Below are 25,369 nucleotides of genomic sequence, written 5' to 3' on the forward strand. Positions count from 1 at the left end.
GTACTTCTATTTAAGATGAAATGTTGGATGGAACATATGAACACTTATTTTTACAATGTAAAGAAGTCGCACCAATATGGCAGTATATAGGGAACCTATAATGATGAGATATGGAGTCACAATTGAACTGAATGAAGATACCATCATACTCCATATTTGTAATAAACCCCCAATAATACATGCGATTATATTAATTGTAAAATATTATATTTATTGCCAAAAAAACCTAGGACAGAAACCAAATATTATTAATATGACAAATTATATTAAAAGTCAAGTAATCACAGATGAATATATTACAAAATAGAACAAGAAAAACGACGTGGTAGATTGGGAAAATTTTAAAATATTCTTACCCTAATCTTATTACAAAATACTTGAGGCTTTTGACCCTCAAATAACCCCCCCCCCCCCTATAGTTTAAGAAAAAATCTGAAGCTTTAATTTGATAGAATGATGAAAGTTGTACCAAGAAAATGATAAAATGTAATATTTCTACCTGCTTCTACCTATATTTTGTAAAAATTAATCCTTGATGTTTTTTTGTTTTTATTTTAGTCAGATGTTCTTTGGAGACTATCTAGAGATTATGTGACCCCTCCATAGCTTCGCTCTACATTTCGATTGGAGGGCCACCTCTAACTTAGATGACCAGCGAAGAACAACCGTATTTAAGTTTTGTTTCTATGAGTTGTCTATGTATATTGATTGTATTATGTATGTTGTACAGAGTTGAAATAAAAGTGTTTAAAAAAAAAATAAATAAAAAAAATAAATAAAAAAAATAAATAAAAAAAATAAATAAAAAAAATAAATAAAAAAAATAAATAAAAAAAATAATAAGGTTCAAGATGACTTGTTCTAGACCCTATCATTAAATGTTTTATTAAAACGGTTTTAAGCTTTGAAAATTGCCCCCAAGTAACTAAAGATTTTCATTTTTAGAGATAGCCTTCTAATCCTTACCCGACTTTTGGTCTCAAAAGATATGTCAGAAGACAATACATGCGACTTTGATTGATTTAATTACATAGTAATATTGTCAATCAGGGTTTTAGAAGGGATAATGGAAAGCCCCATCAGCTTTATTGCAAATGTCTATCTATCACATAATGCAGCAAATGCCAGAGGTATTTTAGGTTGGATTATTAAATCTTCTTGTGTAGGTTGTAGAAGCATTGGTCACGGTCGCAAGTGATAAAGTCTTTCTTTAAAAAATTTTGTGTCAAGCTTATTCACCTCAAAAGGTTTGATCATTTATGCTAACCATTAAAAACCTATGTGCTGGCGAGCTGACTATACAAGTCTATATCTAAATACGAATATACCAGACGAGAATTCACCGAACCTACTTGATAGTTTTATTTAACAGGGCACTTGATTGGCTGAATATTTGAATAATTTGAAACATTTGTTGCTTGACAGTTTCGGCAGATGATAGATAGCATGTGGCAAAAACATAAAATCAAATATCTAGATTGCTAGGCATAAAGATTATATAGCAGTGGAATAGTTAATTAGAAATCAAGCAATCTTCTTCTTCTTCTTCTTCTTCTTCTTCTCATTATCATTATTTTTTTTTAATTGCCCACATCACCTTTGTTTTCATTCTAACGACGCGATATTTCTTTCGCTTTCTATGATCACTTATCTAATAAAAAAAAGTAGCCTTTTCTAAATTAAAGGGTAAATAAACACAAATTAATCGTAATAAATTTTAGGTGATTAGTGATGTTATAGTACGTTCGTTACAAATAGACATTTATGTATCCCTTTAAATACTTTATAGTTATGTTGATGTTGTGCATCAGAGTTATTTGGCGCATGCGCACACGAATATGCCGAAGTCTGTAAGTGCAGAAAGTTCAGAGATTATATTATCCTCACAAATTTGTTAATGTGCTCCTGGATGATATGTTTCCAAACCAAGAAAACACGATAAGCAACTCCGGGAACGTTCCTGCGTTTCTGTTGAAGTTATGGACGCTTGTTGAAGACCCAACATGCAACGATCTGATATGTTGGGATAGTGTAAGTTACATTGTCAATATTCTCAAGAGTGGTGTGAAAAGGGGAATTTACTAAACAAAAACCTGACATTAATATTATATAACATAGTGTCAGTGTCACCCTGTTCCTTGGCATGCAAATAAGAGAAGGTTCAGGTGTGGAGTAAAAATGTATACTTATTAGTAAGCAATCTTATTTATTTGAACTTGTAACCTTATGTCCCATGGCTTGATGGTGAAGCATTGTTGAATCTAGGTTGCATGATGACATAGAAATACTATTTACAGACACATGGCTAGAAAGTAAACCAGAAACAATAACAAAGGACATAGTTTATCTTATGTCATTGATGATTTATTGTTTCTTTAGATGAAAATGTATTTTCTAACTTCATTGTTGTCAGTGTCAGCTTCTTTTGTTTGTCCCCATGGCCCAATATATTTAGAATCCCATTTCACCTAATGATTTTCGTATGAATTGAAATATCAACTTTAAATAGCAGCGTAGGCTACTGAGAGCCGAAGATTTTTTCTTGAGGCTGATAAGAATGTCAACCAATGCCAAATTATTATTTGCATTAGAGGGTTATTTTCAGTTGAAAACGTGGGTAATTTTTGCAAGAAATCCCTGTGTATATTTTTAATGTTTCCAAACCTTATATTTCTATGACCTGAAGCCATTGTACGACAAATAGCTTCCAGAAGAAAATTTTCTTTTAAACATTTGTGAAATAAGAAAACAAATTATTAGCTGATTGAGGACAGGGAGTACAATTGTAATTGATATTTCTCTCTGCAGAGTGGAAAAAGTTTTCATGTGACAGACCAAACAAGATTTGCTAAAGAAGTTCTTCCTCATTACTTTAAACACAACAACATATCCAGTTTCATAAGGCAGTTGAATATGTGTAAGTAAAACTATCTATATCAGTACTGCAGTAGGAAATATTAACTAATAGTGGTTGAATGTTGATGGTATTAATAATCATATCAGAAAAGACACCCAGAAGTATATTATGTTATCACTTCTTTAATAACAAAGCATTAAGCACAAAACATTCAAAGCAATTTACATTTGTTATCATCAGATGAGATGAATATATTCAGGTCTTATATATTGTTTAAATCTTACATCAATAATCAACTGAAGTTTACAGTCAGTGATTAATATACTGAGTATATATTTCTACCACATGTTTATTTACCTGATATAATTAAATGTGGAGTTGATTATATGATAATCAGTCAATGATATTTTAAGACAAGTATTAATGTCTAAATGGAATTTATTGATGAAACTATTGCTTTAAACTTTGTACTGGTATCTCAGCAATTTTTAATTGTTTATCTAAAATTTAAGTGATGACAATATACAGGACTAAAAGTTTATATCATCATTTTAAGTTAATATTATGCGAATAATTTGTAATTGCTTTCTTTAAAAGCTAGCAATCTTTAAATCTTCAGTATTTATTATCTAATGAGATAAATATGCAGAAGAGGAAATTGATATATCAATTATCATATACATGTAATAATATTAAGGATTATGAAGCAAGATAAGATGTTATTCATGTATTAAGGATGTATTAATTTTAAAATGCATGCTGCAAAACATCGAACTCTTATGATATATAAGATGATAATTCATGGGATATGATTTTTCTAACATACATAAATGCCATAACCCATTTCACAAGTATCAATTCATTTCTCTTCTGTCTTGTATTTGTTGTAGATGGCTTCCGTAAAGTGGGTGCTGTTGAACAGGGTGCATTAAAGATTGAGAAAGATGATGTTGAATTTCACCATTCTTACTTTCAACGTGGTGAACAGAAATTATTAGAAAACATCAAGAGAAGAGTAAGAATTATTCCATTTTATAGGATATAGTGACAACATTTTAATTGTTCATAATCTCCTAATCTCACAAACTGATAATGAAAAAGGTCTGGACATGCTATTAAAGATGGGTTCCCTCATTTTCATTTATGAAAATGCTAATTCTTATATGAATAGAAAGTAGAGGTGTTCTAATGACTTGAAAAATACCAGTTCGTCTCTACATGTCCATAATTATTTGAGAATTATGTAATTAGAACGGAATTACCAATGAGTGACCGATCAAGAAAGGTCAAAAAGTCTTTTTTTGTTTATCCAGACTGTACATACATGGACATTTATAATTGGTTTAGAATCTTGATTGTATGCAATAAGAACATAATGATTTGATTAAGAATACATGTTCAACCACATTCACATGATATCATTTCACATACATATAAAAATATTTTCAGACATCCAATCCCAAGTCTGATTCTATGAAATATCTACATGATGATGTATCTGAACTATTAGCTGATGTACACACTATCAAAGGAAAACAGGATACAGTCACTTCTAAACTAGAGCAGCTCAGAAAGTAAGTAAGCCTAAGCCTATATAACCCTAAACCGTTTGCTATAGGTCTTTAACTATTACATTTAGTTACCTTGTTTACCTTTAGTAGGTAAGACTTGTATTTGGATCAAGATGATAAATAAACAAGATGTCACATGATTATCAAACCAGCCAATCAACATGCTCGGAAATGGCCATTTTTTTGTTTTGTTTTGTATTTTAGTGAAAATGAAGTGTTATGGAGAGAAGTGGCCAGTCTTCGTCAGAAACATTCTAAACAACAACAGATTGTCAATAAGGTATGTTTGCATTCCATCTGATTAAAATATGATCACAATTTTGTTCTGTTTGTTTTTTTGCCTGCTTTATGATTTCTGGAATAGCGAATTTAGCTCTCCCACAATTCATCCTTGTAAACGGGACCAACAAGATACATGTGATTGCTTTAGAACAACATCGAAAAGTAGGTGACTGTGTTTGAAAACTGGTTAGATAACGATGGAGATGAAAATATGGAAGGAAAAAAAAGAGACTTTCTGTAGACGTTTACCACAAAGTCTTGTTATATGATACAACTGTTGTATAATTGTAGTTGAAGAAATTCTGAGTTAGAACATCTATTCAAGTTCTTCATTTCTAATTTTAGCTGATCCAGTTTTTGGTGACCCTAGCTGGTGGTAATAGAGGTCTGTCTGGTATGAAACGTAGAATGCAGTTGATGATAGAAGAACCAGGGAGTCAACCCAGTAATAAGATACCTAAACTAAACAGAGCTTTATCTATCACTGAGACTAACCCTAATGATAATTATTCTGTTGAATCTGTAAGTATATATTATTACTCCTATTTTGTTTGATAATTATCAACTAGTGGTGTATTGTTTTGGTGTTTTTTTGTATTTCAGAAAACAACAACTAAGAATTTGATTTAAGGGATGAAAAGATGTAGAATAATTTCCAAAGCATCTCAAATGCGGCCCTTAGCTTAAGCTTTTCAAGGATCCCTGCTAGTTATACGAAAACGTGGAATTGCATTTAACATTGATTTAATTTCGAAAAACAAAAGTTGTTTATAAAGGATGATTTTCATGCCTTGTAACTTATGTAACAAATGGCTTATGTTATGTTTGTATTTCAGCCTAAAGAGCCTCAGAGTAACTCGAGTCATTCTGGCCCGATCATACATGATGTGACTGATGTTTATCATAATAATGATAAGAACATCAGAGAAACAACTTCACCCTTGAACTTGATACAACAACAGCAACAACAACATCAACAGCAAGAGGTACGTTATTGCAGTCTGTAGGCTAAAGATATTTTTCAGACATCATTCAAAGAAAGAAGGAAAGGAACTCAGGAAAGGTTTACCAGGTTGCTCTCTACCAGCCAGGCCTTGGCCATAGCTCTTCGAATGGACCTTTCTCTGATTATCCATATCCAGCTGGGTCGTCTGTAATAATGAGAACATACCTTTTTCACGATCGACAAATTGAACAAGATTAAAACCACCATTTGTTTGACATATTTTTCAAGCCAGGTGCTCAAGATGAAGTCCAGGTAACTCTCATTCTCTATTACTTGATTGAAGGTAATTGACAGTGGTTATATTTCAGATGATGCCAACTAACACCTCTTATTCACCCATATCAATGCCTACCGAGCCAGTAACAACCTCTGACAGTTCCAAGGTGGACAGTCCAGCACCATACACATTGACAGAGGAGGCGTCTCGTGAAGTGGTGAAGCCAGACTATTTCTATGATTTGATAATGCACAGTAATAATCAGTCTAATCCTACAACAGGAACCATTTCTCTACCTACTTCATCTATCGCGCCTTCAACTGCAACTCCAATGTATACCAATCCTACCACTTGTCCAACGTGAGTTCCTTTATTTATTTTCGAGCTTTGAGTCCACTTATACAAAATTTCAGATAATTAACGTTCGATGTTTGAGTAAACCACTATTTACTTACTTAACCAATCATTGTAAAGTGGAAGAAACCTTAATGTTTTGAAGTGTTCAATGAGGAAAACTTTCACAATTAAAAATCTTATGTAAATGTTCTTGCTATGCTTATAATGATCTTGCTATGCCTGTATGCTTAACTAGTTATCAGTCATGATGGTCTTCTCCAATACTCTTTTTTTCCGTGGATATTTTTTGGCATCGTTCATTATATTGAGAAATCAACTTTGTCTTCCTTTAGAACTGATGTAAATGAACATGTTGATTTAACACAGAAAGATTTGGAAGGTTTGAAAGAATTCTTAGCCTCTGGACAATTCAACTTGGATGCCAATCAACTAATGGGGGTAAGTCTTTCAATTTTTACTTTGGTAACAAATGTTTATGTTTTAAAATTCACAATATATATTGAATTCATGTATTTGAACACTGCAGCGTTGATATTAAGACTTGAGCTAGATATTTATACACCCACATGAAATGGGTGGCGTATATTGCCGTCTGTCCATCCACAATTCCTCGAAAACACTCTAGAAGGCACAATTCGTGACTGTTTTTGTTGAAACTTGGTGTGATTGTTTTTAATCACCCAAAGATGGACCCTATTGAAAATCAAAAAAATGGAGAAAAAAAGGAATTAAGTCTGAGTTATTGCCCTTGTTCTTGAAATGTTGGTAAACACAATTGACAGATTTTGACGAAGTTTGGTCAAATTGTTTATTATCATGGAGGAACCCTACTGAAAATCAAAAACCTTTTTATGGTAGTTATTGACCTTGTCCTTGAAAACACTTTCAAATTTTAGCTTTTGAACACTAAAATGCACAATTCTTGCTGGATTTTGACAAAACTTGGTTATATTGTTCAGTATTGCCCCAAAAAGTACAAAAGAAGTGTATGTCTGAAGGTTGAATATTTCATACTGGTGATTGTTACTGTACTTCTATATATTTTTAGTCATAATCAAAGCTGCAAGTGGGCATATATTACCTTGCCTGGCAAGCTATTTTTTTATATTTTTGAATGTCTTTGAGAATATTAAAGTAACAGTCCTTTTAAAGGCATGGGTTTGCCATCAGTTTTTTTTAGCTAAACTAATCAGTTATAAATGTGTAATAAGTATTCAAAGGTCACTGTCGAAATTTATGTGTCCAGAATTATCCTTATTTGAAAGTCATATATATATGAAAAAAAAACAAATCCACCCCATAAAATGGCGAATCTCTCCCTTTAAAGAAAATAAGTTAAGTATTAAGCAAATTTTAATTTGAGTTCTACTTGGAGATGAAATAAACTGAAAGGAAGTTATCTTCTGATATGAAAGAAAAAGCACAAATATTACACTGTTTTACTAACAATTATATTGCATTATTGTAATCTTGGTGGTGGTAGATTGCTTATATATAGTCAGTGATATGTAAATAGCTTTAAAATTTGATTTTTATGCTTCATTAGCCAACAATCATTACACAATTTTGAGCTACATTTCTGACAATTTTTGCAAGCATTGTTTATTTTTCAAAATACAAAAGATTGCACACAAGAATTGAAAATAGAAATTTAATCACTATCAATATTCAAAATAAAATATCTTTTGTGAAGTTGTGAATTTTCCAGCACAAAATTAAATTCCAAGTTTAGAAATTTACGCTGTCTGATAATTGATCAAGTGTCTGAAACAAGAAATGTGGTCTTGTTTATCAAGTGGTATACAGTGACTAATATGAGCACTAATATTATTATGTATTAACTAATATTTTATAAATTTATTTTATTTTTTTATTAACAGTTGTTTACACCAGAAACTCCAATTCCAAATATTAATGATTCTGTAAGTTATACTGGCATTTTACTTGATTTTCACAATTCTGTAAACTTACTTATTACAAAAATTGAGATACCACTCTTAATAAGAATCCCATAATAATGAAATGTTTCAATAATTTTGAAAATGGCAATAAATTAATAAATTTATGTGCAAAACAAATGTTAAAAACTCCTATGAATTCCAATGAATTGAATATTTTCCTAGAAATAGGCCACAAATTAGAGATTTATTGAATAAATTAAATAAAAGCAATAAATCAATGAAATATATTCTAAATTTATGTTCAAAATGAATATATAACACTTAATGAATTGAATATTTTGCTAGAAATAAGCCCAAAATTTTTTAGATTTATTTATTTTGAGTTTAAGATGGTATTAAAGTCTTTGTGATGAGTAAAAAAAGCCATGTATAGGGAAAATAGAATCAGCATTCTAAGATACAGAATGTTATAAAGAATACAGTCATAGGAATATTTGTCCTACCACCTGAGAGCTTAATCATAATTATCCATAGAACTACTAAGTATCAAAATCTGACATTCAAGTCATTTGTAATGCAGCAAAAACTATCCTCTGAAGTTTAGCCTGTCAACATTTACAAGTGATTGTTATCATGCAGTTATTAGGTTGACATTATGAGGTTAATAATTGCTGCACCCATTTCTCCAAATATCATAGATTAAATTACAAGCGTAATAGTTGAAATTAACGATTTGATAACATCAAAAATATTGTTTTTCTGAACTGAACGTTTAGTCTTACAAATTTTTGAGGGAGTTGATAGCAGTGTAGATGCATGTAGATGTGTCAGTTATTTAATTTCTGTATTAAGATGGCTATGTCCTGTCACATTATTCCTTGCTTAAATACAATATCCAGCTTTTTTTCATCCTGAAGTTATTTCTTTACCAACCTTGAACAAAGCTGTAATTTAAATGGATGCTATCACATGGAGACTTGGAAGAATTATGTTTTTCCTATCTTAGTTTTTGCTGTAATTGTTAGAATATAATTTTGCAGTATTTTTATTATGAAGCAAGGCCAGAACAAATCATGTAATGTTCAGATTGTAAATATGATGTATTATTTATATATGTACAGGGTATATTTGTTTATTTTACAGATGTTTGATCCACAACAATCTGTAACAATGGCCTCCTCACCTTCCTCGGATTCTGGACTTATTGAAGGTAGGATTGAACTTTTCTTATAGTCATCCAGTATACATGTCCATAGTTAACATAAACAAACAGTCCATGTATTTTCTGTAATGGTTTTTTTTTTTTTTTTTTTTATATACAATCATCCAGTTGTCATTTCCATAGGGGCTTAATTTCTTGATAGTTACAAATCGACAGAAAGTCAGAAGGGGGTTATTTTTAGTGGAGTCCTATATGAGTGAACTACCAGAATCCAATTTTTCATTGGCTTAATTTGGCCTTAGCACAATCAAGGTTAACATGAGGCAAAGGGATCAATATACATAAATTGAAAAAAAACACATCTGATGGTTGGCTGTCATTTCTCAAAATTTGCTAAATATGATACTTTGTGAACAATTATGTACCATGAAAACAGAAAGCCAAATTGTTTTTCCTTAATTATAGAATGATTAATTATGTTTTCTGTGATGTGTGATGAAAACTCACTGTTGAAATACTGGACTAACTAGTTCTAATGTTTTCATATTACTCTCTTTGAGGCTATATAAGTGTTTATAGGTATAAATAACTATGATTCAGCCTTAAGTGTTACCTTACCTTTTACAGATCACAGATTTTCTATACATCTAAATAGACCTGAGATATTTGTGTTTATAACTTACAGACCACAACATTTAACAAAATGTACTTATTTCAATATCAATCACACAGGTTTATTAAGAAATGTCCTGAAGATGGCTTGACACCATTAATTGGACATAAGGGCAAATACAAACTAATATAATATTTCTTAACATGATACTAATATTGTTTTTATTTACAGTGCCTACATTGTAACTTTTACTTGCTGATATTCCATAGAATTATTTACTCAAAGTGGTGCATGGTTAATATATGACATGAAAGTTCCCATACATCTGTCGGTATCATTATTCATACTTTAAAATTTTACAATACCACAACAATCATATTGTTTTCTTATTGCAGGGAATGAACTGATGCAGTTTAATGCTGGAATGCCTTTTAATTTATTTGATTTACAAGAGGAAGAAGACCAGAATAACCTGGAAATCCCCAATTTATCATTTGACGAGGGCCTAACTCCTCAGGTTGTTTCTTCCAAGAGTATTTCTACTGAGGATTTGGATTAATCTCCACAGGAAGATAGATTATTTTTTATATTTTTGAACTTGAAGATCACATTTACTTATTAGACTAGCATTTTCACAGAGTTTTAATAATATTTAGGAATTAAACACCGGTTAAAATAGAGATTTTCGATCTTTTTATCAAAAACGTTGATAGTTTAGTAGTGTATCTAACTTTTAATTTACAATTCTTTAAATTTTAATTGAGACTTTAAGGTCATGATAAGGAGATTTGTATGGGGATCACAATGGATAGCAGACTTTGAGTAAAGGAAGGTTCAGAATAGCCTTAGATAGGAGTTATTTAATTTTTTTGAATAAATATTTGAAAAGTATTTGAACATTGTGGATCCTACAAAATCTACAATATATAGGTCAAGGTTTTGTGTATTCATGTTTAAAGAAATGCATCTTCATTAATATAGTTTTCTATATATACCAATATTCTATTATATATGATAAGTGTAGGGAAACAAATCCTACACACTGTTTATAGAAGTGTGTTATTTAAGCAATATGTTGAATAGGTATAGTCCAGCAAAGATATTCATACATGTCTTGGGACAGTGTAAAGCATGTGGGCAAACAGTCTTCTTCAATACTGAGGTTGTTTTAGTAGTAGTTGAACCTATAGAAGTTTATCATGTGTAATTTCCAATACTATTTATTCTACCTTGATATACACTGCTCTTCTCTGTTTTGAGCCTTTCCCCACGAAAATTGTTGCTCAGCTATACTGAAAATACTCTATTCCCTAGTGGTGGGTGAACTATAAAGTGCTATAATTGAATGACTTATTCCAGATAAATCAATTAAATTAGTTAAATTTGCACTAATTATTATTTTATTTTATTTTTGTATACATGTATATGGATGCCTAATAGGACATTCAATACGTTTTATTTCTTCAATAGTACTAATGCATCAAATATTCAAGATTAATCAATTTGAATTAGGTGTTATTTAATTTCCTGTGTGCCATGAATATCCTGTATTTGAATAGATCCTAGAATCTCTTCACAATATAATCAAATAGAAGCCATACATCAAAGATCATGTGGTTATTATTGTTGTTAAAATATGTTGTTGAATTCAGGGTAGTATGAGTTTATTTCATTAATGATTTATTTGGCAGTGAGTTGAACTAGGTTAATATCTGACAACTACAAGCATCATGATGATGACAAAAATTACCGTATATTTCCCACCCCTTCGTTGCCCCATCAAAATCAGGAAAAATAATGTTGACGAAAAATTTGAGGTTGGAGATGGCATAATGCAAACACCAAAATAGTGAGTGAGGCATATTCCACATATCACCTTACGTAGACTAACATGAAAAACTCAAAAGTTATTTCACTGTGTATAGTGCACACCCATTTCGGAGTAAAAAACTGTGCATTATATTCGGAAATATACGGTATGCATATGGTGTCATTCATAGAATAGACATTTTCCAATTTTCTGGTGGTGGTGGATGACAAATTAACCTTGGCTTATAGTTAACTGGTATGGCAGATAAGGTAATTGATGGTAGTCATGGTGCTTGAGAGCAGGATCATGATGAATCTGATGTTTGGGTACCTTTGGTTTGATTAGCTCATTACTATACTACACGAACTAATAGACAAAAACTGCCAAATCAGATGCTCTGGAATGTACAGAGGCTTTCTTATAACTTTCTTATAAGCGAAATGTTAGTCATGGAAATAGAACCAATATGGTGTTACAAAGTGTTAATTTTTAAATTGTCAACAACATTCTTCAATATGAAGAGGAAAATATTCCCAATAAGAAGTCATCCCTCTTCCATTGTTTAGACTCGGCAGGATTATGTAAATAAACACATACCACCCTGGATTCAAGAATGTTGAAATGGTGCTTTATGATAAAGACAGTGCTCTGTTGTATTGTGATATAAAACTGTTATAAGGGCATGACGTTACTTGGTGTTGATGTATTATATTGTTATTGATCATTTATCATATTGCCACACTTTGTTGTATTGGGTATGGTTTAAGATTTTCTCTTTATGTCTATTGGCGACATTGATACAATAGATCCCTTTAAGATAACTGTGTTTCCACTGAGAATAGGGGGCAAAAGCTAGATTCAATAGGTCTGAGTACCCAAAATTATCATCAAGCTAGCTTTATTTCAGTCATTTGGAATTGATAGAGTTTGATTTAATTTTTGCCAGTTTTTGAATGATGTTTTTGTGTTTACTACTAGTGTTAGGACTATTGATTTCAATTTGTGGTAATATTAAAATTATAAAGCATTAAACAGTAGGAAAGCTCACCTCTAACTTGTTTTGTAATAGTTATATTAGCCTAGCCTCATGTATATATACATATTATTGAATCTTTAACTTGTATTCAATATATCACATGTACAAAATCATATCATGAATGTAAATATTGATACTTTCTCTCAGTTTTCTTGTCAAATCAAATTTAACAATCAACTTCAAAAAATATTACTACTGTTTTGGAGTGAATGATGGAAAATATCAAAGCTTCAAAGTGTACATTCATTGCAATTAGCAGAGGAAATTCGATTGAAAAATGTCCAATACTTTGCTGAAAATTTCTATTGCTAACAAATGGGAAAATGATATGTTACAATATGTGAATGTTGAATAAACAGTGTTATTACAACCACTATTATTTTGAAGCTGATATTTCATTTAAGTAACTTATTATTTTTAAATTATCAGTGAAATTTGATGTGCTTACAAAAGTTAGCTTGCAACATCTTCACAACATGCTATTGTCACACAAAAAGTGTTTCAAATTGATACGTCCTTTACATAAACAGACATTAATAATACATAGCCTGTCTCAAACAAATTATATGAGATGATAATTACACGTATTGTAAATATAAACGATTGTTCATTATAATATGTCATTGTTCATCAGAAAATCCCATTGTTTATTGAAAAATCATTTCTTAATTCTTTGCTTAGATTACAAATAATTTTTCACTTATAATTCAGCATGTATTTTAACTTTTTAAAATATTTTATAAATAATATAACTTAAGCCATCCAGCATCATTTTATATTGCATTAAATTTCTATAGGCAAATACTTTGTTTTAAATTATTAGTTATATTTGTTAATGAAGAATTATATCAAAACTTAATCTGTGGTAAATGGTTTGCCTTATTCCATGCTAATTACTATTCATAATGATATGCATTGTAGTTCTCTATATAATAGAGATTAATTGAGCCTAATTAAGGAAGGTAACCAATATCACCATGATGCACAATTAATACTGAATTTTGACACTTGTGACAGGGTTTCTACAAAATATGTTATTTAGATCTTTATTCTAATTTTGTCATCTAGCCTTCTTTAATCTTCATATTATTAAATCAAGAACTTTTATCAATTCAATTATTCATAACAGATTGATTAGACAAGATTTGTTAACCCTTTCAACATAAGCAGCCACATATAGCCTCTATGTGGTATTGCCAAATATACTTTTGCAGTTGGAGAAGCAAATGTCATATGCCTTAGTTATATTACTTGTGGAGTTCAGGACATATGAATCTTTATTTACTCAGTGTTCAAAGGGTTAAACATCATTATTTATGTTTGATATTGTGTGTATATTTGTATATATATTGTTTATTAAATATAACCAAATAACTTGTGTATTTTCTTTTGGCAGAAGGAATCAATTTGCTAATTGCAGGGTTTTTCTGGTTTGGTGAGAAACTGAGTGAATGATGCAAGTACACACGTATGTGTATTACTAGCTCCTTTGATTTTGATAAAACAAACGATGATCAGTAGGAATTCTGAATGGTAAAGTGATATCAGCAAACCAAACATTTGCATTTAAATTAAGTGTGACTCAATATACAGAAAACTTAACCAGTTTAATAGACAATAAATACAAGATATATTATTCAATCTGTTTTCAGTAATAATAATACAAATTATGTTAAATACAGTGCAGACAATTAACATACACAACCTATGTTAATGATTTCAAATATACCATAGACAATGGTTTTAAGAAATCAGAATCAATTTCAATCGAAAATCAAAAGTCAAGAATCTTCCTCAATCTCTTTTTCTCGTGTCTGTATTTCAATAATAAGAAATATAAGACTTGAATTTCAGAGAATTATTAACATTCTTCCATGCCAATATTACTGATATTATAGTGCCATCAAATGCTAAAAACTCCCTGGAACTTGATTTCAGACTGGAAATGATGACAGTATAACCTTTCACAATAATGTTGGAGGAAAAAATGAAAAGTTCTTTTTCTTAGAAGTCACTCTAAAATCTCTTAAAATTGAACTGATGTTGATATAGGAAAACTTGTAAGAACATTTTATAATTTGGATTCTTTCCTTTTAAAGAAATTCATGATAGCATTCATACATTCATCTGATTGCCATCTTTCTACTAATAAATCACACTCTTCACTGTTCACCTTATCTAATTTATCTTTCTGCATCTGACGCATCAAATTCTTTGATTTCTGTAAACTCTGAAATTGAAATTACTATCAGTGTTAGAGTGTATTAGGACTTGTCTTGATGAAAGCATGAGGTTTTTCAAATTTTTTAAAAATACCAAATGAAGGGTGAAGTACTTAAAAAGATTATTACAGGGTGAATTAGCCATAATTTCTTTGGTTTAAGTTACTCTTATAAAATTGAATGCACTCTAATAACTGTTCATTTAAGAATAATAATGTGGTTATGTCAAATAAACATGGTTGGAGAATCCTTGTATAGTATCATATAAATGTCTTCTTTCTTGTTCAGTCAGTTTCAATATTTCACTAACAGGTTAAAATATCACATTTAATCCTATTTCCCAAACCATGTGCATGTGCTGACAAGAACCCTTGAGCCTGTTTTGGCTAATGAGGACAGTCAATGCCAAATAAAGTAATAAATGTAAAAATCACCTGTGGAGGTAACTGGGCATATTTTGTCACTCTAGCCATTGTTTCTTTTTCAAAACTGGCATCAGGAAATATTTCTGTGACTAAATTTCTATCTAAGGCTTCCTGAGCTGTTAATTTCTTATTAAACAATAATACCTCACTGGCCTGAAATAAAATAGAAAATAACATGAATTTTTACATCCTGATTCCCTGCTCCTTATTGGCCTATTACAGATGGTAATACCATGCAGTGTGCTACAAAAATTTGGCAGGGCAGCAGAACAAGCCTACTAGCCTGCAGCACTGTTAAATCTTAAATAGAATTTTTGAATGATTTACCTTTGCTGAACCCATTAATTGAGGAAATATATAAGATGAGCAACCTTCAGGTGACTGACCTAGAGATGAAAATGGTGTATGAAATGTGGCCTGAAAAGAGAAGGATATTAATGAATATTTTTCATGTGTTACTTCACTCATGCTGGAATTTTTTAGACATTCCTGATAATTCCATGAATCAAACACAGATTATAATATCATGATTTAATTTGTGTTATATGTGCACCCCGTGTGCAACATTATCACAATGTTCATTAATGGCAATAAACAAATATATGATAGAACATCTATAGTTAGCTTAGGCGACGATTTATACTGACTAACATACTAATGTTTCTTTATCACAAACTTATATCAAGAGCAAAGAAATTCATAAAACACTGTTCAAGGTCCCAAAAAAAAAATCTGCTAAAATAAGGTGGAGTTATCACAGTATTTGGTTTTGAACATAAAAACTGTATTGGTAATCTACAACAAATCTAATGAATATTAAGTCTTCTTTCCATCAGTTCTAAAAGATAAAAGAGCATGTATTAGATTACGAACAATAGAAGAAGAGAAAATTTAAAGAACTAACTTACTCTATCAGTACAATATACTACATCAAACAGACCCAGTGTAGTAACTGATATACCTACAGCTGGTCCATTTATTAGAGCAATCAATGGCTTAGGAAATCTTATAAATGATCCAACAAATCGGCTGAAAGGACAATAGTTAACATATTAGTTATATGACAGCCATGATAGCTGACTCTAGCTCACAATTTATCATCATATATTTTGAAGAAAGAAGATTATATGAAAATGAAATGAATGGAGTTATACGTCCTACTTTTCAGCACCATGTGGGCTAATGAAGACGGGCAACGCCATGCAGGGTACAATGAGGGAAATTTTTGCTAGGAAAGCGGCATAAGCCTACTCTTTATCGATTTCCAACTGTCAAGGGATCTATAACATGCACAGCCAATAGCACATTGGGCCTCTGTTTATTTCCCATCCCAACGACTAGACGCTTTTTCCATGTCAGCCCCCCTCAATGACAGGGGGAAACCAGGTTGAAAATTCAAAATTTTTATCTCGACCTATGCCAGGATTGAACCCTGGACCTTCAGTTTAGCCAGTAAGCGTCTAACTCACTAAGCCACAAAGAAGATCACAAACAGAGATTAAAAAAAATAGAAGTATATATAAGGTAAGATGAACACACCTGGTTTAACTTATGAATTACATTACATTCAGACTTATAGAGAAATGAAATGAATGGAGTTTTACGTCCTACTTTTCTGCATCAGACTCATATAGAATATCTGTAACTGATTTTGACCAAGAGAAGTCACGAGTCATCTATCTAATATCTTTTTTACTTTCTTTATTCTAGATGTTAATCATATGAGATGTTGCTTACACATGTCATCAAAATGTGTAAGAATATAAAGAAGGTTCTCACTTACTATAAGATTTCTCTGGCTTGTTTAGCCATTGCAGGAATATCAGCACCTCCAGTACTAGTAAAATTCTCTAAATCATTACCACTACAATAATAATTACCAGTACCTACAAAAATAACATAATAAATTAGCTTGGTTCAATCTGAGACAGTACAAAGACAGATTCAGATGGGACCAGTCATTCATCAGACAGATTCCGTTGCTTGGACAATTTGGCATATACTGGAAATGGGATTTGTAAAAAAATTGTGAATCTAGAATTGAAGCTTTTCCAAGAGAAAGTTTTAAACAATTGATAGTGAGAGTTTGATTATAAAACAGGACTAGCACGAATAGCTATAACAATATCAGTCAGCTATTCGTGATTTCTTAGTTGCTCTTTTTACTAAAAACAAAAATTTCCTTTTTAACAAATCTTATTTACAAAAGTGAAAGAAAGAGTTTAATGCCTTGTGTATGAAGAATCAAGATTAATACTCACCAGTAATAACAGTCAAAACAGAGTTGTCTTTTCCTGCTTCATCAAGAGCTTGCATTATTTCTTCATACATCTAGAAAATAAACAACAAATAAAACCTTTCAGCTGAATCACGACCATATCACACTAGATCTTTGATACTCTATAAAATATCTTGAATTATTTCATACCTACAGTTTTTTCAGCTTATGGGTTATTGATATCCAAATTATATCTTATTTTATTAGTACACTAAGCTGGAAGAAATAATTCCTCTTTCTCTTACATTGCCAATGCTAATCTAGATTTTCAAGCACATCATAATGCATTTTATGTAAATGGATACAAATATTGATAGCTATATATTGCATTTAGTAAAATTTCTTACCAAATGATTCAGAGCATTCATCTTTTTAGGTCTATTAAGTGTAATTTTATATATTTTGTTCTCTTTATTAACAAGAATAGTTTTAAACTTGCTATCAGTAGTACTGGTAGGTTCTGGACTATCAGCTGCTATCAATTCATTCACTAAATCTATATACTTCTTTTGAGCATCATCCTAAAAAGAACAAAGAATGAAACTGAATACCTCTTAGACTCCTTCTCAACTTTATCTACATTGACAACAATATAATATATTGTATATTATAGTCAACAGTAAGTTAAAATGCTTTAATTCTAACTTCTAACAAATAGTACAAGTAGATTTGGACAGCATACTGTATGTATTTTACATATAATGCCATGTGTGTTTATTATTGTATTTTTCAGTCTGGTTGTCATATAATTAGATAGAAACTCAGAAAAACTAATTTCTTCTAAAAATGTCCAACTAGAAACTACAATATCCAACTTTTCCTTCTGAGAAACATTCCGCTTCCCATTTTCCCAAAAGTAACATCATAACGATGTTGAGGATATTCTGGATAATACTGAAAATAGACCAAATTTGGTTGAATATCTACCTGTGAAATATCACCAAGACCATTCCATGCCTGCCATTTTGCTTTTCCAACTAAATCCATCATACCAGGTTTAGGCTTGTTACATTTTCCCTCTGTTGCCTGAATTTAAAGAAAAAGAACATTATGCTATTATATATTAGGCTATTGATTTCTGAGGCTGTACTTCGAGCTCCTAAATGCCTCAACAAGATTTTGATTAAGGTACAGGTGCAGCATTTCTGGGAGTTAATCAGAACTTAGAAACATGATGTTCCACTAAACTAATCAGTAATAGTGTTCACAGCTTACCCTCAAATCCAAGTCAAACCACCGGAAATGCTGCTTCTATCCCTTTAAGACGTTTAAAATATTTTGAATGTTTCATAAAAATCAATAGAATTTGTAATCAATACAAAACATTATAGGAAAAATATCTTTATTAATGACTCCTAATGTTTATAGATAGTTGAGGGTCACCGTCTTTTACCTGCTTAAACAAACCATAGATTTTTAGTTTAATATCATTTCCTGGGGCTTCACTCAACGTATTCAACCTTTCCTTGGCTTTGTTAAACTCTGCATCATGAGCAGGCATTGCTACCATCAATGAACTGTGGAAACTTCTTGAAGATTTCAACAGGTTAGGCCTGAAATAAAAAATTAAAAAATTGTTGAATGGGACAATTCACTCGTATTTTGTAAAACATGTCAATAATATTTTCACCAGTCCATAACAAATTCGTAAACCATTCTAGTACTTGCTACGCCTAGATAGGTAGGGATTAGGTATAGGACTAGGAGATTTTTAAAGACTTTAGCTATGTAGAAGCTTAGTAGCCTTAGTAGGTCAAACTATATAGATGCTTATATATTAGCCTGTGTCCATGAAAACCAACTTTGAGATTTTCAAATATAGGAAAGTCCCAAAAACCTTCAATTATAGGAAATGGTTAAACCAGAGACAAATTGATCGGTTGGAAAAGGTGAAAGTGCAGACACAAAGTTCAAAGTCCACATTTTGATTTGTCCATTTCTTGCCTTTTTTGAGTTGAAAAACACAGAATTTGATCATTGAAAACTTTCTTTCAAATCAGCACACCAGATTGTTTTTAGGCATCATGCTTTGAATGCACATTTGCTATGACTATAATAGCATTCTTGAAAAATGTTATGCTTAATTTCATTCAAAATATTACCATATTCTCAAAGAAGAAATAAGTTTAGAACTCTTTGCACAAGCCGCCATCTTTGAAAGCGCCATCTACAATTAAATTGTCTCCCTTAGAAATAATTTGGGCTGAAAGAAAAATTTCGGGAACGGAATTGGCGGATTCCAATCGAAATGATTTTTAAAGGTAGCACAAAGTAATTAACTTTGAAACATGCAATTTTAAGCGCTCTTAATTGAGAATGTTTAATTGCAATAGTACAAGAGATCAGAGTAAAGAAAATTAATCGTTAAATCCAATCATTTTGAGTTCCGTTTTTTTTTCCTTGTGACTGTCCGTTGTTGATAAACAAAAGCATTGTCTTAAGACATGGAACTTGAAAGGGAACTTCTGGGGTAATATACCTTCAATTTTGGATATATAGATAGGCCTACCTATAATAGGCCTACAAGGAACTTTTAATATATCTGGATATTACAATCTAGACCCTACCTAGGTTAGGCAAAGGCCTAAAAAATCCAGGCTAGGACTAGGAGGACTAAGCCAATGTCTTTAATTTAAAATTTCAGTAAAAAAAAAAATTATTTGATCTTTATCATTGAGTTTATGCTGTTATAATGTCATATAAAAGTCAAAATTAAAAAGAAATAAAATATTTTAACAAAGTTCTATAGGCTTATATTTCAAAAGTCACCAGTGGCAGTTAGCCTACCACCACCGATTTATTCAGAAGCTGTAGTCCAACTCCAAATCCCTTTTTAAGTCAATCCGTAATTTTTGCAGAACAATTACTTTATAAAAGTTAAAAATGCCTAAATTTGATGCTACCTATTACCATAATAAATATTGAATAAAATGAGTTATATTACTCCTTACTGATTTATTGACATACGGCTAAGATAGTATCAGTAGGCCTACCATTCTTGAATGGCTAAGATTTGAACAATTAATTCTTTTGCGTAATAATGACAATATGATATGACACATTTAAAATTTTCTTTGAAATAAGGAGAAAGCGAAAATGAGCAGGGATACTAGTAAGGCAAGGCAAGGGAATGTAATGCAGCACAGATTATGCAAATCAAGGATGCCGCTCCAAATCTTTTGTTTTTTGATTATACCGTAACCGTAAGTATTTTGATTTTCTTCATTTCAGGGTGAAGAGAAAGATTTTAAGATTAAGTGAGAAAACATAGCTCAAAAATAATACTTTAAAAATGAGTGATAAGACAAGAACTAGAAATGCTGCCATGAAATTGGTAAAAAAGAGTAAAACGCCCAAAAAAATGGGAAAATCAGAGAGAAAAAGTGATCAAACATCTGACAATTTGGACAAATCTGATTCAAAGCCCAGCACTTCCTCGAAAATAACTAATCAAAAGAGAATTGTTCTCAAAGGAAAACGAATCAATGCCAAACTTAAAACTGAAAATGGCAACATTAAATCACCAAGTGGAAAAAGTCAATCTCCTCCAAATAAAACATGTAAGGCAATTTCAAAACCAAAGAATGATTTACATTTGAAGAAAGAACATGAGAAGTTAAATGACAATAAATCTCAAGGTGTAAAACGGAAGCGTAGTAATTCTGGAGATGAGAATAAGAAACATCCTGCTAAGAGAAAGATAAAGAAGGCAAATAATGAAGAAGAAGATGATGATAACATTTTATATTCTCTGATAGAAGAAGAGAAACCCAAAAACCAAAAAGTTGTGTCTAGTGATCCAAATGTGAAACGAAAATCGATCAAAAAGATTATTGTGTCTCCTAAAAGGGAGAAAGAAAACTCCCGAAATACATGTATTGAAAAATCAAAATCCTGTAGTGAAACCAAGGACAGTGCTAAATCTTCTATCACTTCAAACAATTCAGGCAATAGACGACTATCCTTGATTAGTGGATTAAAAACTAAACCTAATAAACCTAAAACATTGGCAACAAATCAAACTCAGCTAGTAGATATACCCAAAGGTACACCCAATTTGTTATTATATCGCAAGCAATTTAATACCTCTGATAGTATCCAGTTGTACAATTTATTTAAAGGATGCTGAAATAATGTGGGAAATAGTCCTTTTTTGAAAATCACAATGTATTCAAATGGATGCAAATTTGTTTTGGTTATCAAAGTGATAGCATTCTTTGAGATCTAATCTGGTACAGAAAATGCAAAATAGTCTACAGCGCTGTAAGTTTCAAAATGTAAGCTTGTTTCACATTTTTAAAACTTGTTAAATCACTAATCACCGTATTACATTCTATTGTATCTTTCAGATAGAGAATTATTTAAAGAACCACAACTACCAGAAACCTCTAGTTTATATTATACCTCAGTTAAACCTCTAGTGACCACCCCATCATTACTGTCTAAACCCATGCCATCCCATTCTTTAGTGATGGAGTCATATTTCGGTGATATACCCTCATATCAAATAGCTAATATGATACCAGGCAGTCCTTCAGCCATGTCATATAAAGCTTTATTAGAGAATCTCCCTCAACAGATGCATCCTAAAAAGAAGAAGAAAGAGTCTGATACAGAATCTGATGATGGACAGATTGAAAGACGTACTAGTGTGAGATCGGCAGAATGTGCGTTCAGAAATAAAGATATTGTAGTCAAGAAATGTCAACGCTATACACAGATATGGTTAAATACTCAAACAAGACTTAAAAATGTTCTTAATCCACAGGTAGATACTGGTAGATCTCTTAAATATTAACCTGATATTTCCTTATTACTTGAAGGGATAAAAAATGGGCTTATTAAAGTGAAGAAAGGGACAATTATATTGTTTTAAGATTTTCTATTTTCACTATTCCAATATTATGTGTGAAACTGTTATGATAGGCTCCTGGAAGAGACAACAGTCTACACTTAGTTTGAACTGCAGATCAGGGAGTTTGCCATGTTGGAATCCCCCCTAATAAACACGTGACAGTGGCTCCCATTGATATAGATAGCTGCTATTGAGCTCTGTTAGTAGAAAAAGCGAATATTTAGATGATTATGTCCATTGTAAAATGTAAATGTATGTTGATTATTTCTACTAAAGGTGATTCAAGAAATAGTGACGGCATTAAATTCAGCTAAATATGATGACAGTAACCTAGTAATGTTTAGTAGTATTGGTAATGTATTTTGTTCTGGTGTTGATCTCAACTATTTAACAACTGGTGATCCTAAAATAGCTGCCAGAAAAATGGTGGATTCACTCAGGTTTGTATCTTTGTATAGAGAAAACATGTTTATAAGGCAGGCATTACCGGTAGATTACTCTATATACTGTAGAAATTCCAAATACTAACAATCTAAACTACAAAACAAGAAAAGTCAAAATAAGAGTTTGACAATGCATTGGTAACGGTTAACTATTCATATGAGGAAGTATATCTATCATAAATGAGGAAGTATTTCATGATGGAATAGGTTATCCTCTCTCTAAATGAGTTCTTGGATTTAGAACTCTTGTGTTAAACAGCATCTTCATCAATTTATAAACTTACTGGACCAAGTTGGTCAATGCAATAATTTTTTTCAGTTTTTCTTGTCACTTAGATCACATAATTCAAATTGGCTCCCCTAAATGATTTTGATGTATTATCAAATTATTGCAAATGGGCCTCAATTCATTGCTGATATATCTTCATTTCATATTTTTCCAGAGAGCTAGTGAAGACATTTATAACATTTCCCAAGCCTATAGTAGCAGTAGTAACAGGAGCTGCTGTAGGGTTAGGTATGGCTATATTACCATTATGTGATATCACCTATGCTAGTGATAAAGCATTGTTTTATTTACCATATTCTACATTGTCTCAAACACCAGAAGGTTGTTCATCTTTTACTCTACCTCAAGTACTAGGACTAGCTATGGTAAGTTTATTTCACTGTTAAAATGAGGTGTGCAACATAACTTATATTTTTATCTATTACCGGTAGTTAAAAATCCATATGTTTATCAAATATTCAGTAAAACCAGAGTTAATTTTGCTCTAAGTCATAGTACCATCTGTTAAAAATGGATTTTCAGATTAGTGTTGAGTTGCTCATTTGATAAAAAAAACTTTGTAAAATGTAAAAACAATTTTTTACACAAGTTTTCTGGAATTAATATAGCAAATAAACAATATTGGCTATGTGGACTCCCTGAAAGAGGTGCTGAGTGACAAACTCAATTATCAGTTGTATCAAAATTTCTATAAGTTAACATCAGATTTGAAGGATTTTATGTTAGTTTTTGCATGGTTAATTAAAATTATCATGGTAGGATAGTGAACTGTTGTTTTGTTTGTTACAGGGTAGTGAACTGTTGTTTTGTTTATTACAGGGTAGTGAACTGTTGTTTTGTTTGTTACAGGATAGTGAACTGTTGTTTTGTTTGTTACCGGATGGTGAACTGTTGTTTTGTTTGTTACAGGGTAGTGAACTGTTGTTTTGTTTATTACAGGGTAGTGAACTGTTGTTTTGTATGTTACTTGGTAATGAACTGTTGTTTTGTTTGTTACAGGGTAGTGAACTGTTGTTTTGTTACAGGGTAGTGAACTGTTGTTTTGTTTGTTACAGGGTAGTGAACTGTTGTTTTGTTTGTTACAGGGTAATGAACTGTTGTTTTGTTTGTTACAGGGTAGTGAACTGTTGTTTTGTTTGTTACAGGGTAATGAACTGTTGTTTTGTTTGTTACAGGGTAGTGAACTGTTGTTTTGTTTGTTACAGGGTAATGAACTGTTGTTTTGTTTGTTACAGGGTAGTGAACTGTTGTTTTGTTTGTTACAGGGTAGTGAACTGTTGTTTTGTGGACGTAAAGTAACAGCACTAGAAGCTCATCAACTAGGACTGGTATCTCAAGTATTCTGGCCTACCAGTATGATGCAGGAGGTTATACCTAGAGTTCAACAAATGGCTCTTTTCTCTGGCAAGGTTTGTACTAGTATTATCATTTACAATAAAATGTCTGACCACAGTTATCAAAAAACTAACAGAATTATAATAATGTGAAAGAGATTTATAACATTTGTCGGAAGATTTTTGGAAAAAAGGGACAGAGTTTGAATTCCAAACTTGTCCTGTGAGAACCCTATCTCTTTGAACAAATCAATGATCATGGTTTAGACATTATATGTTGCTTGGTGTGTCATATCTAAACATGGAAAACCAATCACATGGGTCAATATATGAAAACATTGATAAAAGTGATGGTATTTGAAATGTTCTGTCTATCACAAAGAGGACTGGTCAAATAGAATAGAAAATAAATCAATAGAAATGGATCCTTTCATCATGAAAAATTAGTGCAGAGATGATTTTGCTATTTGACAAGTTTTGACAATGTTTCGGTAGCAATTTCCTCTATTTTTCAGTTGTCACCATCTTAATTCAAAATGATATTTTCAGGCATTAGAGACAACCAAATTACTGATTCGCTGTCACAATAGAACGAAGCTAGAATTAACCAATGAAACAGAATGTAACTTATTATTAGAAAGATGGCCGACTGCCGAATGTCAACGAGCAATATTAGCTTATCTAGATGATGAGAAAAATTTCATATATTAA

General features: G+C 31.4%; 3 protein-coding genes across 3 annotated transcripts; 2 read left to right on the plus strand and 1 right to left on the minus strand.

The window, feature by feature from the left end:
• Positions 1–1,871: 1,871 nt before the first annotated feature.
• LOTGIDRAFT_214431 (hypothetical protein) lies at positions 1,872–5,265 on the plus strand (the record flags this gene model as incomplete). Its single annotated transcript, XM_009054148.1, has 6 exons — positions 1,872–2,031; positions 2,809–2,917; positions 3,748–3,872; positions 4,307–4,431; positions 4,633–4,708; positions 5,056–5,265. Exons 1-6 carry the CDS (start codon positions 1,915–1,917, stop codon positions 5,263–5,265), a joined length of 762 nt encoding a protein of 253 aa, XP_009052396.1. The 5' UTR covers positions 1,872–1,914.
• A 9,618-nt stretch (positions 5,266–14,883) lies between these two features.
• Positions 14,884–19,238, minus strand: LOTGIDRAFT_178218 (hypothetical protein; the record flags this gene model as incomplete). The annotated part of the gene is made up of 9 exons (XM_009054149.1): positions 14,884–15,042; positions 15,469–15,612; positions 15,787–15,876; positions 16,368–16,488; positions 17,243–17,345; positions 17,721–17,790; positions 18,085–18,258; positions 18,665–18,763; positions 19,131–19,238. The coding sequence occupies 9 exons, from the start codon at positions 19,236–19,238 to the stop codon at positions 14,884–14,886; spliced, it is 1,068 nt and encodes a 355-aa protein (XP_009052397.1).
• Positions 19,239–22,316: 3,078 nt separating this feature from the next.
• Positions 22,317–25,369, plus strand: LOTGIDRAFT_115490 (hypothetical protein; the record flags this gene model as incomplete). The annotated part of the gene is made up of 5 exons (XM_009054150.1): positions 22,317–22,505; positions 22,869–23,036; positions 23,483–23,689; positions 24,590–24,733; positions 25,208–25,369. The coding sequence occupies 5 exons, from the start codon at positions 22,317–22,319 to the stop codon at positions 25,367–25,369; spliced, it is 870 nt and encodes a 289-aa protein (XP_009052398.1).

This window comes from Lottia gigantea, assembly GCF_000327385.1.
Source record: "Lottia gigantea unplaced genomic scaffold LOTGIsca_21, whole genome shotgun sequence".
Classification (NCBI taxonomy): domain Eukaryota; kingdom Metazoa; phylum Mollusca; class Gastropoda; family Lottiidae; genus Lottia; species Lottia gigantea.